Here is a 20453-nt window from a genome sequence, read left to right on the forward strand (position 1 = left end):
GAAGCCTGGGTGTATTTATTGCTATTTAATTGTATTTAAATGATCAGGTGTCAGAGATTCTATCTGTATGAACTGATAATAAAATGTCACCATGGCTGCCTGAACTGAATTAACTCTCACACACACACACACACACACACACACACACACCACACACACACACACACACACACACACACACACACACACACACACACACACACACACACACACACACACACACACACACACCCTCTGAATGCTTCCTCTGACCTCAGTAGGGGAAATTCCTGCCTTTCTTCTGGGTTTTGCTGAGTGTTGTCAGGTGGAGGCCCGCAGAACCTCCGCCCACGGCGGGATTTCCCCCCAGGCAGCACCGCTCCGCCCGCTGCACCCCCTCCACCCCCTCCACCCCCTCCCCACACCGCAGACAAACAGGAGTGTGTTGACCACACTGAGGCACCACAGGAGCATTTCCTTCAGCAGGAGCAGGAGGAGGGGGGGCCGGGGGGGGGGAGGTGGAGGGGGGGTGGAGGGGGGGTGGAGGGGGGTGGAGCTGCCACAGCTGCTTCACTGTCTTTGTCCACAAACAGAAACTTTCGTCTTGTTTTCAGAATGAAGTTCTGCAGCTGGAAACATGTTTGACCCCCGACCCCAGATGACAGGACACACACACACACACACACACACACACACACACACACACACACACACACACACACACACACACACACACACACACACACACACACACACACACACACACACACACACACACACACACACCGTCCTGTATGGAATCAAAGCCACAGTCAGAAATCCTGAGTGAAAAAAACAAGTCATTTATTGATTCCATATATTTTGGTACACAGACTGAAATATATCAACATCTATAGATCTGGTGGGATCTGGTGGGATCTGGTGGGATCTGGTGAGGAAGAGATCCCGGAGCGGAGAACTCGATCCACGTACCGGATAAATGAGGGTTCTGCTGCATTCATATATTACACTGATGCGTCCAGACGAGCTCTTCCAGGGGCAGAGCCACACCCGAGGGGGAGGGGCCAGCCACTCCGCCTACTTCCCCTAACCACCCATCCAGAAGAAAGGGGGCGGGGCTATGCGCTCCACCCTTAGGTGTGGTTCTCCGGCCGGAGCCAGTGAAGTGACTTTCGTTCTCCCGCAAGTCTCACACAGGAAGTCACCTGACATCACTTCCTGCTTCACAACCAAAACACCTGCAAACCGAATCTCCGCCAGAGCGCCGCCGGAATGCCGCCGCCAGAACGCCGCCGCCGTGAGAACGCCGCCGTCACTCGTGGGACGAGGTGGAAAACGAAAAAAAAACTTTTTTAGGAAACGACAGATAAAAAGAAGTTGGAGAATCGGACGTGTATAAAAACTGTGCTTTCTCTGCTCACCTGCAGGGGGAGCCCTCGGAAAAATCCCACGTCTGGACGGACGGAGAACGTCACGGTTCTCTCGGAGCGGAACCTTTCAGACGCAAATATTTCCCTAAATAATTCCTGCGTCACTGAAAGCTGATAAATGTTTCTCACTTTCTGATATTTTACCGTAACGCCACTCAAACAGCCCACTGCTAGCATTAGCCAAGATGCTATCACTCCCTGCCCGCTGTTAGCTTGAGCCAGCGGAGCTGCTGGGAGCTGGTCCTGCTCACTGTTAGCTTAGTGCTGCCCACTGCATCGTTAGCATTTCCGTAGCTCTCTGCCATGCTCACTTAACAGAACGTTAGCATTATTAAGAGTTTCATACCTTTCCTGCTTATCCGGTGAACTGAGCCAAAGCTAGCTCATATTAGCACAATGTTAGCTTAAGCATTGTTAACATTAGAAGAGGTGCCATGTTCTGGAATTGTTATTTCTAGCTTAGCTTCTATCACTGTGCCCTGCTCACTTAGCCTGTTATTAGCATTAGCTTCCTGCTGGTCTTCCACTCGCCTGACTGTGTTAGCATTAGGATTAGCATTAGCAGTGCGTCAGTGCTGATTTTCTCGGACGACGAGGGATTTATCCGAGAGCCGCTACTCCGCTAAACACACAACACAACTCTGAGAAAAGATTTAGCAAAACCTCTGGAAACACGAGAAAGTTGTTCTCCAGAGCAAGTGTCGGTGTGGGCGTGGCTTCTCCAGAGCAAGTGTCGGTGTGGGCGTGGCTTCTCCAGAGCAAGTGTCGGTGTGGGCGTGGCTTCTCCAGAGCGAGTGTCGGTGTGGGCGTGGCTTCACTCTCCGCCGGGGCACTCGGGGTTAACGGGAATTAGAACACCACATGCTAATGAGTCCCTGGCCTCTAACTTATGGCTATTCAGTAAAGCACATTGTCCACTTCTGGGGTGAAACCGGAGTTCCACATGGCCAAAAACCTCCAAGAACCCAAACAGAGCCGGAACGAACCGGAACGAACCGGAATGTGGCGCTGCGTCCGTCTGAGTGAATCTGAACGACTTTCCTGAAGAGTGACGAAGAACAAAACGACGACTGCAAGACGAAACAGCTCAAACATTACAGAACGAGAGAAACCACCATGAGGGCCGAGGCCCCGCCCACTGGGGGTGGGGCCAGACCACCAGAGGCGGGGCCAGACCGTTGGAGGCGGGGACAGACCTCCACAAGTGGGGCCAGACCTCTGGAGGTGGAGCCACACTGCTGGAGGCGGGGCCAGACCACCAGAGGCGGGGCCAGACCTCTGGAGGCAGGGCCATCCCTCTGGAGGCGGGGCCAGACCTCTGGAGGCGGGGCCATCCCTCTGGAGGCGGGGCCAGACCTCTGGAGGCGGGGCCAGACCTCTGGAGGCGGGGCCAGGCTGAGATCAAACAGCAAACACAAAAGTCCCAGCTCCACACTGCGGGCCCGGTGGGGGTGGAGGGGTGGCGAGGGGGGGATGATCTGTGTGTGTGTGTGTGTGTGTGTCTGTGTGTGTCTGTCCGTGTGTGTGTGTGTGTGTGTGTGTGTGTGTGTGGGGGGGGGGGCGTCATGTGGGGGCGTTGAGCTGTGAAACGCCCCCTGGTGGTAGACAGTGTCACTACACCGATGTGCTCGTCGCACAGAAACAAAGTGAACGTGTGCCTCCCGGTGTGCTTGGTGACCCCCCCCCGGCCCAGAGCCCCCCCGGCCCAGAGCCCCCCCCCAGCCCCGTTACTTGTAGAGCAGGGGGATCTGGCTGTTGTGGCAGTGGTTGCGGCTCATCTTGCTGTCGGCCGGGTAGAGGGCGGAGGAGTTGGAGAAGGAGTGGTTGTCCGTGGGGGGGTTGGGGTACCCGGGGGGGGGCAGCAGGGACTTGGGGTCCGGCTGGGAGGCGTTGTGGTTCTGGTTCTGGCCCGAGGACGGCCGGCGGCGGCTGCGCAGCGCCTGGCGCTCTGCCAGCTGGTTCCGCAGCGCCGAGACGCGTTCCTCTTTCTGCAGACAGAACATGGAGGGGGGGTCAGTATGCAGCGGGGGGGGGGGGTGGGGGGGGTGGGGGGGGGGGGGGGTCAGTCTGCAGCGGGGGGGGTCAGTCTGCAGCGGGGGGGGCGGGGGGGCAGCCTATAGCGGGGGGGTCAGTCTGCAGCGGGGGGGGCAGACTGTAGCGGGGGGGGTTAGCCTGTAGCGGGGGCGGTCAGTCTGTAGCGGGGGGGTCAGTCTGTAGCGGGGGGGGTCAGTCTGTAGCAGGAGGGGGGTCAGTCTGCAGCGGGGGGGGTCAGTCTGCAGTGGGGGGGGTCAGTCTGTAGCAGGGGGGGGTCAATCTGGAGCGGGGAGGGGTCAGTCTGCAGCGGGGGGGGGGTCAGCCTGTAGCAGGGGGGGTCAATCTGGAGCGGGGAGGGGTCAGTCTGCAGTAGGGGGGGGGTCAGTCTGTAGCGGGGGGGGGTCAGTCTGTAGCGGGGGGGGGTCAGTCTGCAGCAGGGGGGCGGGGGGGGCAGCCTATAGGCGGGGGGGTCAGTCTGCAGCGGGGGGGCAGACTGTAGCGGGGGGGGTTAGTCTGTAGCGGGGGGGGTCAGTCTGTAGCAGGAGGGGGGTCAGTCTGCAGCGGGGGGGCTGTAGCGAGGGGGTCAGTGCAGAGAGGGGGGGGCGGGGGGGCCAGTCTGCAGCAGTGCAGTGGGGGGGAGTGACTGAATGACTGAGTGTGTGAGTGGGTGAGTGTGACCTCCTGGATGATCTTCTGCAGCTCGCGGTTCTCCCTCTCCAGCTGTCTGGACTTCTCCTCGTCGTTGTTGTTGGTGGACGATCCGGTCTTCAGGGTGTCCTGCTGCTCCGACTGCCACTCGCCCCGCGTGATCAGGCGCCGCATCTGCAGAACCGCAGAACCGCAGAACCGCGTTCTCATCAGACCCGCTTCCACGCTCTCATGTTCTCAGTGGCTGAAGCAGCGCCACTGCTCCACCTGCTGGTCCGGACCAGAACTACACCTACTCACACCTGGACCTGGTTCTACTGAAGCGTTCTGTGGTTCTGGTTCTGGGTTCTCGTGTAGTGCGGTTCTGCGGTGTGGCGGGGCGGCTCACCTTGGGAACGAAGAGAACCACCAGGGTGATGTAGGCCGAGAAGACGACGGCGAGCGAGGCGAAGGCGAAGGACGCGTCCTGCTGCGAGGACAGGATCATGGTGACCGGGGCCGTGATGAGACACAGGACCTGCAGGGGGACCAGAGGACGGCCTGAGAGGGGGGCCGGGGGGCCGGGGGGCCAGGACCCTGACCCTGATCTACATCCTGATCCTAATCTAGACCCACACCTGACCCAGACCTGACCTAGACCTGATCCAGACCTGACCCAGACCTGATCCAGACCTGATCCAGACCTGACCCAGACCTGATCCAGACCTGACCCAGACCTGATCCAGACCTGATCCAGACCTGACCCAGACCTGATCCAGACCTGACCTAGACCTGACCCAGACCTGATCCAGACCTGACCCAGACCCAGACCTGATCCAGACCTGACCCAGACCCAGACCTGACCCAGACCTGATCCAGAGGAGCGGGGACTCACAGCCACGTTGTAGATCGCCATGCCGACGGCCCGGTGGTCGTTGATCTTCTCCGTGGAAACAGATTTAGTCTCATAGGCCAGAAAGATCCCCAGGAGGAGCAGCAGGCCCTTATAGCCATAGACCACACCTGGGGGGGCGGGGTTACTTCAGTAAAGTCTTCACACAAACACAAACGCCCGGCAGATCATAAACAAACAAAAGATGAACGAAAGGATCTGATGGATTTAATTCAGAGTCAAACAAGAACCGAGAACCCGGTCCAGTCCACATGGTGTTTTTTCAATCCGATTGTCAACAGTCGTGTTAAAGGCGTGTGTCAACATGGACGGCAGACACAGCGATCCGCCATGAATCCTGGTTCTCCAGGGTCCTGGTTCTCCAGGGTCCTGGTGAAGCGGGTCTGCGGCGTCCTGGGACATGAGGACAGGGTCTCTCAGGACCTTCCAGTCTTGGTCTCTGCAGCAGCCGTCCTCAGATCTCTGATCCATAACGTCCCATCGTCTCCAGGAGACGCTGCTCAGAGCCCGTCCCCCGGCCGGACCACCGTCCCACCCAGCGGCACGTCTCGGTGTCTCGCTGTAGCACCGGGGGTCCGCTCTGCATGCCGGTGTTTCACGTTACCTGGTGTCCGTGTTAAGTGGTGACCACCAGCCTGAAGCCTGCAGAGGTTCCAGTGAACGTCTGTTTTCTACAGTTCCAGCCGGCGAAGGAGTTTAGAGTCTTTAGTGAGTCTGACTTCATCCTCTGCTGTATTCAGCAGGTGTTCACACAGACCGTCGTCACTCGTTAACACGGGAACCAGTTAATCCAGAACACCGGGCGGCGGTCTGCTCGTATTCTGCCTCGGAGCTCTCTCAACAACTGGCTCCTTCTCTCTCAGGGGTTTTTCAAGCACCGTCGTGTTCTTCTGCTGGTTTTTGACTGTCCTGCTTCCTGTTTCCTGCTTCCTGCTTCCTGTTTCCTGCTTCCTGTCACGTCATCACGTCACTACGTACGAGGGAACGCCTGGTGGAACCAGTACCAAACCTGTCTGCGACGGCCGGAGGCCTCAACGCTCTGCTGAAATGTGATTTCTTGATTTCAAACCTCGCCTTAACATCAGACCTCCACCAGCAGAGGCGACTCTTGGAAAAGGGCCTTTTCTCACAACTTCACGCCACACAGCGCCACCTTGTGGAACAACAGGGTTATCACTATCAAAAATGAATCTATTGTTAAATCGGAACGGGTGAAGAACGGTATTTTTCTCATGTCAGACCTGTTGGATGAGAACGGGGGGTTGTTGGGCTTTAACTGTTCATGTAGAGAATTCCGAACGGACGTGTATATAAATACATAAACATACACATATAAAATTAAACTAAACAAAATATAAATAAAAAATATTAAATTAGCCTATTAAAACCTCCAGTTATGAATAATTATTGAGACACAGCAGGAAGCTAGCTCTAACCCTCCAGATCCCTGATTACTGGGCTGTATGCACAACTTCAGCACTTCCTGGACTTCAGGAGGCTCCTTGTTTCCTGTCGATCATGACAGGACGAGCTGGTTACTGCAGGTGTGTCTGAGCATTACTGTCGTGGTTACAGAGGTCAGGGACACCTGGATTAACCAGCTCGTCCTGTCATGAAAGACAGGAAGCAAGGAGCCTCCTGAAGTCCAGGAAGTGCTGAAGTTGTGGACAGAGTCCATTATTATACTCTGGCATCCTCAGCTCTGCCAGCGTCTTCTAGAATATTATTCTATCATGCAGAGTGAGGCGGACGACCGGACCAAGATGGCCGCCGCATTTCTCCACAGCGCCCCTTGGTGCCGATGCGGGTCGACTCTATATTAAAGGAGGGTTTTATGCAAAATCCACTGTTTTGATCTCTGTATAACGCAGCAGTGTCATCAGAAAGACGCCTGGAGTCGTTTCCTGAACCGTTCAGCAAATCTGAGCCTGAATCCCTGAATCTCCCCTGGCGGCCATGTTGAGGCTGAAACGCTCGGTGCTGCACAGCCCCGCCCATAATGCACAGCCCCGCCCATAATGCACAGCCCCGCCCATAATGCACAGCCCCGCCCATAATGCACAGCTCTGCCCATAATGCACAGCCCCGCCCATAATGCACAGCCGGGACTCAGCAGCTGTGGGCAGAGCTGCTGGAGGCTGCAGACTGACACTGAATGGCTGAAAACACCTTTAAGTCCATGTTTATTCCGAAGCGCCGTCAGGCGGCGTTTATATGAGACGCGGAGCGGATCATGGATCTGTGGGGATCACCTGGATCAGTCCTCTCCGAGTGAAGCGGTTCTCAGTGTTTACATGAACCTTTACAATCCGCTCCGCCTGAAAGCGTCATTCAGTAACCATGGAAACCTGGCCAGTGTTCAGAGCACAGGCAGGGTGTGTGTGTGTGTGTGTGTGTGTGTGTGTGTGTGTGTGTGTGTGTTACCCAGCCAGGTGTTCATCTTCTGGGAGCTGCAGTGCTCCAGCAGCGGCTGAATCAGAACATCCAGATCCTCTTTAGGAGCTTCTCTAGTGAACTTCTGCCTCATGACAGGTGGAGGAGGGTGGAGGAGAGAGGGAGGGTGGAGGAGGGAGGCAGGGTGGAGGAGGGTGGAGGAGAGAGGGAGGGTGGAGGAGAGAGGGAGGGTGGAGGAGGGTGGAGGAGAGAGGGGGGGTGGAGGAGAGAGGGAGGGGTGGAGGAGAGAGGGAGGGTGGAGGAGGGTGGAGGAGAGAGGGAGGGGTGGAGGAGAAAGACGACAGCAGTCAGAGTGAAGCAGTTTGTGTCAGAAAGAATCCAAGTTCCTGAGGGATCGGCTGACGGGTCTCTGCTGGTCTCTGCTGGTCTCTGCTGGTCTCTGCTAGTCTCTGGGTCTCTGCTGGTCTCTGCTGGTCTCTGCTGGTCTCTGCGGGTCTCTGCTAGTCTCTGGGTCTCTGCTGGTCTCTGCTGGTCTCTGCTAGTCTCTGCTAGTCTCTGCTGGTCTCTGCTGGTCTCTGCTAGTCTCTGGGTCTCTGCTGGTCTCTGCTGGTCTCTGCTAGTCTCTGGGTCTCTGCTGGTCTCTGCTAGTCTCTGCTAGTCTCTGGGTCTCTGCTGGTCTCTGCTGGTCTCTGCTAGTCTCTGCTAGTCTCTGCTGGTCTCTGCTGGTCTCTGCTAGTCTCTGGGTCTCTGCTGGTCTCTGCTAGTCTCTGCTGGTCTCTGCTGGTCTCTGCTGGTCTCTGCTGGACTCTGGGTCTCTGCTGGTCTCTGCTGGTCTCTGCTGGTCTCTGCTGGTCTCTGCTGGTCTCTGCTGGTCTCTGCTGGTCTCTGGGTCTCTGCTGGTCTCTGCTGGTCTCTGCTGGTCTCTGCTGGTCTCTGCTGGTCTCTGCTGGTCTCTGCTGGTCTCTGGGGTCTCTGCTGGTCTCTGCTAGTCTCTGCTGGTCTCTGGGTCTCTGCTGGTCTCTGCTGGTCTCTGCTGGTCTCTGCTGGTCTCTGCTGGTCTCTGCTGGTCTCCGCTGGTCTCTGCTGGTCTCTGCTGGTCTCTGGGTCTCTGCTGGTCTCTGCTGGTCTCTGAGTCTCTGCTGGTCTCTGCTGGTCTCTGCTGGTCTCTGCTGGTCTCTGCTGGTCTCTGGGTTTCTGCTGGTCTCTGCTGGTCTCTGCTGGTCTCTGGGTCTCTGCTGGTCTCTGCTGGTCTCTGCTGGTCTCTGCTGGTTTCTGCTGGTCTCTGCTGGTCTCTGCTGGTCTCTGCTGGTCTCTGCTGGTCTCTGCTGGTCTCTGGGTTTCTGCTGGTCTCTGCTGGTCTCTGCTGGTCTCTGCTGGTCTCTGCTGGTCTCTGGGTTTCTGCTGGTCTCTGCTGGTCTCTGCTGGTCTCTGCTGGTCTCTGGGTCTCTGCTGGTCTCTGCTGGTCTCTGCTGGTCTCTGCTGGTCTCTGCTGGTCTCTGGGTCTCTGCTGGTCTCTGCTGGTCTCTCACCTCCACCGTGATGTGCAGAGGATCCACGATCTGCCAGACCATCAGGGACAGGAAGTCCACGGCCAGCAGGACTCCCACCGTGGCGTAGAGCTTCCAGGGCTCCAGGTGCTGCTGTGGACCAGAGACCAGAGCCGGGTCAGGGGTCAGGGGTCAGGTCTGGACCAGAACATGGTCGGGGGTCAGGGTCGGGGGTTAGGGGTCAGGTCTGGACCAGAACACGGTCAGGGGTCAGGGGTTGGGGTCAGGGGTCAGGGTCAGGGGTCGGGGGTCGGGGGCCGGGGGTCAGGGGTCGGGGGTCGGGGGTCGGGGGTCGGGGGCCGGGGGTCGGGGGTCGGGACATTCCTGCTGGAAGCTCCTGGAATCACAGCTGTTTGCACCTCAGCGTTATCTTTATGGTTTAAGAGCCGAGGACAGAGCAGGTCTGGACCAGGACCAGGTCTGGACCAGGACCAGGTCTGGGAGCTTCCCTCCCTCCCTCCCTCCCTCCTCCCCTCCCTCCCTCCCTCCTCCTCCCCTCCCCTCCCTCCCCTCCTCTCCTCCTCCTCCCTCTCCCTCCCTCCTCTCCTCCTCCTCCCTCCCTCCCTCCCTCCCTCCTCCTCCTCCTCCTCCTCCTCCCCTCCCTCCCTCCTCCTCCTCCTCCCCTCCCTCCTCCTCCCCCTCCCTCCCTCCTCTCCTCCTCCTCCCCTCCCTCCCTCCTCTCCTCCTCCTCCCCTCCCTCCCTCCCTCCCTCCTCCTCCTCCTCCTCCTCCTCCCCTCCCTCCCTCCTCCTCCTCCTCCCCTCCCTCCTCCTCCCCTCCCTCCCCTCCCTCCCTCCTCCTCCTCCTCCTCCTCCTCCCCTCCCTCCCTCCTCCTCCTCCTCCCCTCCTCCCCTCCCTCCCTCCTCCTCCTCCCCTCCCTCCCTCCCTCCCTCCCTCCTCCTCCCCTCCCTCCCTCCCTCCCTCCTCCTCCCCTCCCTCCTCCTCCTCCCCTCCTCCCCTCCCTCCTCCTCCCCTCCCTCCTCCTCCTCCCCTCCTCCCCTCCCTCCTCCTCCTCCTCACCTTCTTCCTCTCCTTCTTCTCCTCCTTCTTGGTGAACAGGGTGTGGACCCACCAGATCTTGGTGAACATGCTGCCGTAGGCCAGACTGAAGCCCAGACCCAGCAGCCAGAGGCGGAACTGGGGGGAGAATCAGTGTCTGAATGAAGACGTTGTTTCAGTTTCTACTTCCTGTTTCCTGTTTCTGTTCATTAAAACGCTGGAAGTCAGTTTGCAGTGGGAGGCTCTCCAGGTGTTCTTCAGGGCCCAGTATTTCAAACACAGTCCAGCAGGGTGGATCCTGCTGGGTTGGATTAAACCAGACCTGATCCTAAACTGGGTTTTCCAAACAGCATGTCATCTTGGTCATTTAAATCCAGACTGGGAAATTCCAGACTGTGTTGGGTCTTTCAAAGCTTCAGTCCCAGATCTGGATCAGTTTTCTCCTGAAACCAGCATTAAAGGAATCCACCTCGGGGCGGGATCAGAGTGATCCATGGATCATGGATCAAAGTGATCAATGGATCATGGATCAGTTCCACATGGACTCGTCGACAGAGAGCTTTTATTTGCATTTCTCACAATAAAAAGATATTTTTAATAAATTAAACGTCTGTTCCTACAATCTGCTGCTGTCTCCGTCACCTCCGTCACCTGCGTCTCCGTCACCCCCGTCATCTGCGTCACCCTGTCACCTCCGTCACCTCCGTCACCTCCGTCTCCGTCACCCCCGTCATCTCCGTCACCTCCGTCTCGTCACCTCCGTCACCCCGTCACCCCCGTCATCTCCGTCACCTCCGTCTCGTCACCTCCGTCACCCCGTCACCCCCGTCATCTCCGTCACCCCTGTCACCCCCGTCACCCCTGTCACCCCGTCACCTCCGTCACCTCCGTCTCGTCACCTCCGTCTCGTCACCCTCGTCACCTCCGTCACCTCCGTCACCTCCGTCTCCGTCACCCCCGTCACCCTGTCACCTCCGTCACCTCCGTCTCGTCACCCCCGTCACCTCCGTCTCGTCACCTCCGTCACCCCCGTCACCTCCGTCTCGTCACCTCTGTCTCGTCACCTCCGTCTCGTCACCTCCGTCACCACGTCCGCCTGACGAACAGCCGAACAGCAGCTTTGACTGATCTGTATTTTTCCCAGAAGTTCCAGGAATACTTGTGTTTTCCTTTTGTTTCTGTTCAGTAAAGCTGCAGGATTTCTCACTTTTCTTATGTTTGTACTCTATTACTCTAATGTAACAGAATACTGAGAGGTTCTTTTAAAAAATGCATCTCAAAACATGAAGGTCAGCGACGAGGCGGCTGAACAGAACTGAAAAGAACTTTGACCCCAAGCAGCAGGAAAGACTCTGGATGACTTTATATGAGGGGCCGTACCAGACTTCATTCATTCTGGCCCTCTCACATACAGATATTTTCATGCTGATACACACATATATTCTACTTGCACACACACATATTCTCCTTTCACACACATATATTCTCCTTTCACACACATATATTCTCCTAAATAAATAGGCATATATGCATGTGTACAAAGAAAATATATGTATGTAAGAGAAGTATGTATGTATGTAAGAGAAGAATATATGTGTGTGCAAGTGAGTATAGTGGAAAAGGAAGTGCGCTGTGATTGGCTGAGAAGCTCAAGCAGGCGGGTCTTGTTCAGATCAGTCAACACTGCAGGTGTGGCGGAGTCGGCGCCGCTCCGAGCCTCTGGGATGTTGGGAAATATTTTATCATCCCCAGAAACGGCCTGATCTCATCCTCATGGCCTGAGCAGCAGGTTTCAGGTTCATCTGCTCCAGGCTGGACTCACAGCAGGGTGCAAAGTCAGAAACTCTTCAGACCTGCCAAGTGGCTTCAGCAGCACAAGCAGCTAACGCTAACATGCTAACGCTGCACAGGCCCAGCTGGAGGAGGAGGCCAGTGTTTTTCAACCCCTGTGCCGTCATGTAAAGAGTGAATGATGCTTTCTGTACAGATATGACGCCTCAGGACACAGTAAATAAACATACATTATGGAATAAAACTCCGCTAGCTTAATGCTAACGTCATTGGAAAATAGAATGGCCATGCTAATAATTAGCATAACAGTCACAGAACTTACTGGAACAAATTAAACTGAAAATTTCACTTAATCAATACAAATATCAAACTAATTATTTCAAAAATAACTGGAACATATATCCTCAATCAGAAGATTATGGACAATAATAAAAATACTAACATAGCACACAAGTAGCTACGGAAGCCCAAGAGGCTCAAAAAGCAAATCAAAAATCCATCCATTTACAGATTCTCATCACTGTTCGCAAGGAGAATATACGTGTGTGTAAGCATGAGAATATATGTGTGTGTAAGCATGAGAATATACGAGTGTGTAAGCATGAGAATATATGTGTGTGTAAGCATGAGAATATACGTGTGTGTAAGCATGAGAATATACGAGTGTGTAAGCATGAGAATATATGTGTGTGTAAGCATGAGAATATATGTGTGTGTAAGCATGAGAATATACGGTGTGTGTAAGCATGAGAATATACGTGTGTGTAAGCATGAGAATATATGTGTGTGTAAGCATGAGAATATACGTGTGTGTAAGCATGAGAATATATGTGTGTGTAAGCATGAGAATATACGTGTGTGTAAGCATGAGAATATATGTGTGTGTAAGCATGAGAATATACGTGTGTGTAAGCATGAGAATATATGTGTGTGTAAGCACGAGAATATATGTGTGTGTAAGCATGAGAATATACGTGTGTGTAAGCATGAGAATATATGTGTGTGTAAGCATGAGAATATATGTGTGTGTAAGCATGAGAATATACGTGTGTGTAAGCATGAGAATATACGAGTGTGTAAGCATGAGAATATATGTGTGTGTAAGCATGAGAATATATGTGTGTGTAAGCATGAGAATATACGTGTGTGTAAGCATGAGAATATACGTGTGTGTAAGCATGAGAATATATGTGTGTGTAAGCATGAGAATATACGTGTGTGTAAGCATGAGAATATATGTGTGTGTAAGCATGAGAATATACGTGTGTGTAAGCATGAGAATATATGTGTGTGTAAGCATGAGAATATACGTGTGTGTAAGCATGAGAATATATGTGTGTGTAAGCACGAGAATATATGTGTGTGTAAGCATGAGAATATACGTGTGTGTAAGCATGAGAATATATGTGTGTGTAAGCACGAGAATATATGTGTGTGTAAGCATGAGAATATACGTGTGTGTAAGCATGAGAATATACGTGTGTGTAAGCATGAGAATATATGTGTGTGTAAGCATGAGAATATACGTGTGTGTAAGCATGAGAATATATGTGTGTGTAAGCATGAGAATATACGTGTGTGTAAGCATGAGAATATATGTGTGTGTAAGCATGAGAATATACGTGTGTGTAAGCATGAGAATATACGTGTGTGTAAGCATGAGAATATACGTGTGTGTAAGCACGAGAATATACGTGTGTGTAAGCATGAGAATATACGTGTGTGTAAGCATGAGAATATACGTGTGTGTAAGCATGAGAATATACGTGTGTGTAAGCATGAGAATATACGTGTGTGTAAGCACGAGAATATACGTGTGTGTAAGCATGAGAATATACGTGTGTGTAAGCATGAGAATATACGTGTGTGTAAGCATGAGAATATACGTGTGTGTAAGCATGAGAATATACGTGTGTGTAAGCATGAGAATATACGTGTGTGTAAGCATGAGAATATATGTGTGTGTAAGCATGAGAATATACGTGTGTGAGAGGGCCTGAATGAATGATGTCTGGTACGGCCCCTCATAACGTTATCATACTTTTACTTCTGGAGCATTAATTTATGAAAGATCTTTGCAGCCGTAAGATCTACACAACACACACACACACACACACACACACACACACACACACACACACACACACACACACAGTCTCGTATTTCTATCCTTGTGGGGACCGTCCATTGACTCCCATTCATGTCTAGCCCCTAACCCTGACCCTTACCCTAACCCTAACCCACACCACAACAAAGCCTAACCCTAAAGAAATGTTTTTGCACTTTTACTTTTCTCAGTAACAACAACATGGTCAAGAAAACACTGTTTCTCCTACTTAGGACCGGAAAAAGGTCCCACAAGGCACGTCGTTTCACGTTTTGCTATCCTTGTGGGGACATTTGGCCCCAACAAGGATAGAAATACGAGAACACACACACACACGCTGTCTCCGGGCCTGAGCCTGAGGCGGGTTGATCCCAGAGATCCGAGGGGATCAGGATTATTCTGATCCAGTCTAGCAAAGCTTTGAAATACCGGGACAGAAGATCCTGATCCACGGATCAGGAAAGTGGGATTTGGAAATCTGGATCAATTTAATCTGGATTTAATTTTTGAAATACTGGGCCCAGGTGTCCTGCAGGGTCCTACCTGGCAGACGACGGGGAACTGTGAGCGGTGGACATGGTGTCCATCGATGCCCAGAGGAAAGACGGCGGCCAGAGCCATCATGCAGCCGGCGGCCGTCATGTTGTTCAGGTAGGGCTGCGAGTTCTGGATGTACCTGGGGGGGGGCAGAGGGGCAGGGGGCGGGGCAGGGAGGGAGGGGCGGGGCACAGAGGGAGGGGATGGACAGGGGGCGGGGCAGGGAGGGAGGGGCGGGGCACAGAGGGAGGGGATGGACAGGGGGTGGGGCAGGGAGGGAGGGGCGGGGCACAGAGGGAGGGGATGGACAGGGGGCGGGGCACAGAGGGAGGGGATGGACAGGGGGCGGGGCACAGAGGGAGGGGATGGACAGGGGGCGGGGCACAGAGGGAAGGGCGGGGCACAGAGGGAGGGGATGGACAGGGGGCGGGGCAGGGAGGGAGGGGCGGGGCACAGAGGGAGGGGATGGACAGGGGGCGGGGCACAGAGGGAAGGGCGGGGCACAGAGGGAGGGGATGGACAGGGGGCGGGGCACAGAGGGAAGGGCGGGGCACAGAGGGAGGGGATGGACAGGGGGCGGGGCACAGACTGTAATGGTGCGTTCACACTGGACGCGAATAGCGCGGCGAGGACGGCCGATTTACATAGAAAATATATGGTTTTCACGCGGCCAGGAAGCGGAGCGCGGTCACGCGGCGAGAATTCAGCGAGCCGCCGCTCTACTCGTGCCGCTGATATTTAGGAATGTTGAACTTTTGAGCGAATTTGCGAGCGGCGAACCAATCGCAGAGCCGCTCGCATGACGTCGTTTATGACGGACCGGAGCCTCCGGGAAACGCCAGAAATGGAGGAGGAACTGGTCACAGCGGTCTGCCTCGCCCTGAGCCCTTCGTCGCAGTTTCATCGTTACAGGAACTGAAGGAGCTGGAGGAGGACCAGCGAGCAGGCCGGGTCCCGTGACCTGAGGAGACCGACTGTGGTCAAACGGGGTTTACTGCTGGTCAAACCCTGAGTTCACGGAGACGCACACGCCTCTCACACAACGCAGCCGACCAGGGGCGAGTTGGGCGAGTCGGGCGAGCGGCGCGCTGCCGGAGTGAACGAGCCACGAGACCTGAAGTAACTGTAACTACATCCTGAGTCCAACACCTTATCTTTAGACTGGAAAAATCTTCTGGACGAAAAGAACGAAGATTCAGAGACGAAGAGCTGAGAGACAAGAGGACGAGTGTGAGCCTGTCTCAGCCTCCTGTCCCCAGAGCTTCTGTCCCCAGACCTCCTGTCCCCAGACCTCCTGTCCCCAGACCTCCTGTCCCCAGACCTCCTGTCCCCAGAGCTTCTGTCCCCAGACCTCCTGTCCCCAGACCTGCTGTCCCCAGACCTCCTGTCCCCAGACCTGCTGTCATTAAAACCGGTTCTGGAGGACCTGGGAGCCAGAGCAGTGAGGACAGCACAGGGGGGACATGTCCCAGCGTTCTGGTGGTCTGGACTCACCGGATGTCCCGGTGTCCCCCGGCGTCCCGGACTCACCGGACGTTGCCGTTGTAGATGTTGAAGGACAGACACGCGGCTCCCAGCAGGATCCCCAGACCGGCGAAGACGGACACGGCAGCGAAGAGCTTCTGGGACAGGAAGCGGAACTCCTCGATGACCACGGTGCGGTCGGCGGGGGGGCCGGCGCCTGGGGGGGCAGGGTTTACAGCATGACAGTATGGACTACTGAAGGTAATCGATTACTTCTAGTAATTTTATTAAATCATCATTTCGAGTAACTGTGGTTCAATAAGGAAGAAGAAAAACCCACGAAGAACCTTCAGAGAGGATCGACCGGAACCAGCCGGCTGCTGCAGACACCGCCTCACAAGACCACCAGGACCGCCAGGACCGCCAGGACCACCAAGACCACCAAGACCACCAGGACCACCAGGACCACCAGGACCACCAAGACCAGAAAGACCACCAAGACCACCAGGACCACCAAGACCACCAGGACCAGAAAGACCACCAGGACCACCAAGACCACCAGGACCACCATGACCACCAAGACCACCAGGACCACCAGGACCACCAGGACCACCATGACCACCAGGACCACCAAGACCAGAAAGACCACCAAGACCACCAGGACCACCAAGACCACCAGGACCGCCAGGACCGCCAGGACCACCAAGACCAGAAAGACCACCAAGACCACCAGGACCACCAAGACCACCAGGACCGCCAGGACCGCCAGGACCCCAAGACCACCAGGACCACCAGGACCGCCAGGACCACCAGGACCCCAAGACCACCAGGACCGCCAGGACCGCCAGGACCACCAAGACCGCCAGGACCGCCAGGACCGCCAGGACCACCAGGACCGCCAGGACCACCATGACCACCAGGACCGCCAGGACCGCCAGGACCACCAAGACCGCCAGGACCGCCAGGACCACCAGGACCACCAGGACCACCAGGACCACCAAGACCACCAGGACCACCAGGACCGCCAGGACCGCCAGGACCACCAAGACCGCCAGGACCGCCAGGACCGCCAGGACCGCCAGGACCACCAGGACCACCAGGACCACCAGGACCGCCAGGACCACCAGGACCGCCAGGACCGCCAGGACCGCCAGGACCGTCAGGACCACCAAGACCACCAGGACCGCCAGGACCACCAGGACCACCAGGACCACCATGACCACCAAGACCACCAGGACCACCAGGACCGCCAGGACCGCCAGGACCACCAAGACCGCCAGGACCGCCAGGACCACCAGGACCGCCAGGACCACCAGGACCACCAAGACCAGAAAGACCACCAGGACCACCAAGACCACCAGGACCACCAGGACCAGAAAGACCACCAGGACCACCAAGACCACCAGGACCACCAGGACCACCAAGACCACCAAGACCACCAGGACCACCATGACCAACATGACCACCAAGACCACCAGGACCGCCAGGACCGCCAGGACCACCAGGACCACCAAGACCACCAGGACCACCAGGACCACCAAGACCAGAAAGACCACCAAGACCACCAGGACCACCAAGACCACCAGGACCACCAAGACCACCAGGACCACCAGGACCACCAAGACCACCAGGACCACCATGACCACCATGACCACCAAGACCACCAGGACCACCAAGACCACCAGGACCACCAGGACCACCAGGACCACCAGGACCACCATGACCACCAGGACCACCAGGACCACCAGGACCACCACCAGTACCACTAAGTCCATCACCAGGACCCCAAGACCACCACCAGTACCACTAAGTCCACCACCAGGACCCCAAGACCACCAAGACCAGCAGGACCACCATGACCACCAAGACCACCAAGACCACCAAGACCACCACAGACCACCATGACCACCACAGACCACCATGACCACCAAGACCAAGACCACCACCAGGACCCCAAGACCACCAAGACCACCAAGACCACCAGGACCACCAAGACCACATGACCACCACAGACCACCAAGACCACCATGACCACCATGACCACCAAGACCACCAGGACCACCAAGACCACATGACCACCACAGACCACCAAGACCACCATGACCACCAAGACCACCAAGACCACCAGGACCACCAAGACCACCATGACCACCACAGACCACCATGACCACCACAGACCACCATGACCACCAAGACCAAGACCACCACAGACCACGAAGACCACCACAGACCACCAAGACCACCAAGACCACCACAGACCACCAAGACCACCAGGACCACCAAAACCACTAGAGACCACCAGATACCACCATAAACCACCAGAGACCCCAAGACCTCCAGAGACCACGAGAGACCCCAAGACCACCAAGACCACCAGGACCGCCAGGACCACCAGGACCACCAGGACCGCCAGGACCACCAGGACCGCCAGGACCGCCAGGACCACCAGGACCACCAGGACCACCAGGACCGCCAGGACCACCAGGACCGCCAGGACCGCCAGGACCACCAAGACCGCCAGGACCACCAGGACCACCAGGACCACCATGACCACCAAGACCACCAGGACCACCAGGACCGCCAGGACCGCCAGGACCACCAAGACCACCAGGACCGCCAGGACCACCAGGACCGCCAGGAAAACCAGGACCACCAAGACCAGAAAGACCACCAGGACCACCAAGACCACCAGGACCACCAGGACCAGAAAGACCACCAGGACCACCAAGACCACCAGGACCACCAGGACCACCAAGACCACCAAGACCACCAGGACCACCATGACCACCATGACCACCAAGACCACCAGGACCGCCAGGACCACCAGGACCACCAAGACCACCAGGACCACCAGGACCACCAAGACCAGAAAGACCACCAAGACCACCAGGACCACCAAGACCACCAGGACCAGAAAGACCACCAGGACCACCAAGACCACCAGGACCACCAGGACCACCAAGACCACCAGGACCACCATGACCACCATGACCACCAAGACCACCAGGACCACCAAGACCACCAGGACCACCAGGACCACCAGGACCACCATGACCACCAGGACCACCAGGACCACCAAAACCACCACCAGTACCACTAAGTCCACCACCAGGACCCCAAGACCACCAAGACCACCAGGACCACCAAGACCACCATGACCACCAAGACCACCAAGACCACCAAGACCACCACAGACCACCATGACCACCACAGACCACCATGACCACCAAGACCAAGACCACCACCAGGACCACCAAGACCACCAAGACCACCAGGACCACCAAGACCACATGACCACCACAGACCACCAAGACCACCATGACCACCATGACCACCAAGACCACCAGGACCACCAAGACCACATGACCACCACAGACCACCAAGACCACCATGACCACCAAGACCACCAGGACCACCAAGACCACCAAGACCACCAAGACCACCATGACCACCACAGACCACCATGACCACCAAGACCAAGACCACCACAGACCACCAAGACCACCATGACCACCAAGACCACCAAGACCACCACAGACCACCATGACCACCACAGACCACCAAGACCAAGACCACCACAGACCACCAAGACCACCAGGACCACCAAAACCACTAGAGACCACCAGATACCACCATAAACCACCAGAGACCCCAAGACCTCCAGAGACCACGAGAGACCCCAAGACCACCAAAGACCACCAGAAACCACCAGAGACCCCCAAAACCACCAGAAACCACCACATACCATAAAAAACACCAAAACCACCAGAGACCACCAAGACCACCAGGTTACCACCAGATACCACCAAAACCCATCAAAGCCCCCAAAACCACCAGAACCCCCAAGACCACCAGAAACCACCAAAACCATCAAAAACCACCCAAACCCAGGATCCACTCTGGGTCCACTCTAGATCCACTGAGGATCCCCTCTGGGTGGATCTGGGTGGATATGAAGGGACGGAGGGACGGAGGGACCGTGGCTCTGGTTTCAGGGTCAACTCACCGATCCAGACGTCGTTCCCAAACCAGGACAGGTTCTTCTGGGAGCTGTCGTAGTATCCAATCTTCTTGTAGCTGCCGCCTGCAGAAACAAACAGGAAGTGGGCTCAGAAACAGGAAGTGGACTCAGTCACCAGCGATCTGCTCAAACCAGAGTTTATGTCCTGAGAGCGGAGGCGAGGCGGGGCGAGGCGAGGCGGGGCGAGGCGAGGCGGGGCGAGGCGAGGCGAGGCGAGGCGGGGCGAGGCGGGGCGAGGCGAGGCGAGGCGAGGCGAGGCGAGGCGAGGCGAGGCGGGGCGAGGCGAGGCGAGGCGAGGCGAGGCGAGGCGAGGCGGGGCGAGGCGAGGCGAGGCGAGGCGAGGCGGGGCGAGGCGAGGCGGGGCGAGGCGAGGCGAGGCGAGGCGAGGCGGGGCGAGGCGGGGCGGGGCGGGGCGGGGCGGGGCGAGGCGAGGCGGGGCGGGGCGGGGCGAGGCGAGGCGAGGCGAGGCCGGGCGAGGCGAGGCGAGGCGAGGCGAGGCGAGGCGGGGCGAGGCGAGGCGGGGCGAGGCGGGGCGAGGCGAGGCGGGGCGAGGCGGGGCGGGGCGAGGCGAGGCGGGGCGGGGCGGGGCGAGGCGAGGCGAGGCGGGGCGA

General features: G+C 56.7%; 1 protein-coding gene across 1 annotated transcript in view; it reads right to left on the minus strand.

Moving 5' to 3' along the window:
• Positions 1 to 2376: 2376 nt before the first annotated feature.
• gabbr1a (gamma-aminobutyric acid (GABA) B receptor, 1a) overlaps positions 2377 to 20453 on the minus strand; it is a 34159-nt gene continuing 16082 nt past the window's right edge. Inside the window, exons 15-24 of the mRNA XM_030103593.1 lie at positions 19828 to 19905; positions 15888 to 16038; positions 14364 to 14496; positions 9944 to 10060; positions 8907 to 9017; positions 7408 to 7501; positions 4966 to 5093; positions 4480 to 4608; positions 4122 to 4265; positions 2377 to 3397 (exon numbers count right to left, since the gene is read on the minus strand). Coding sequence (XP_029959453.1) covers positions 3137 to 3397; positions 4122 to 4265; positions 4480 to 4608; positions 4966 to 5093; positions 7408 to 7501; positions 8907 to 9017; positions 9944 to 10060; positions 14364 to 14496; positions 15888 to 16038; positions 19828 to 19905 — 1346 coding nt within the window. The 3' untranslated portion in view covers positions 2377 to 3136. The remainder of the gene's footprint in view (positions 3398 to 4121; positions 4266 to 4479; positions 4609 to 4965; positions 5094 to 7407; positions 7502 to 8906; positions 9018 to 9943; positions 10061 to 14363; positions 14497 to 15887; positions 16039 to 19827; positions 19906 to 20453) is intronic.

This window comes from Salarias fasciatus, chromosome 11 (genome assembly GCF_902148845.1).
Source record: "Salarias fasciatus chromosome 11, fSalaFa1.1, whole genome shotgun sequence".
NCBI classification, from domain to species: Eukaryota; Metazoa; Chordata; class Actinopteri; order Blenniiformes; family Blenniidae; genus Salarias; species Salarias fasciatus.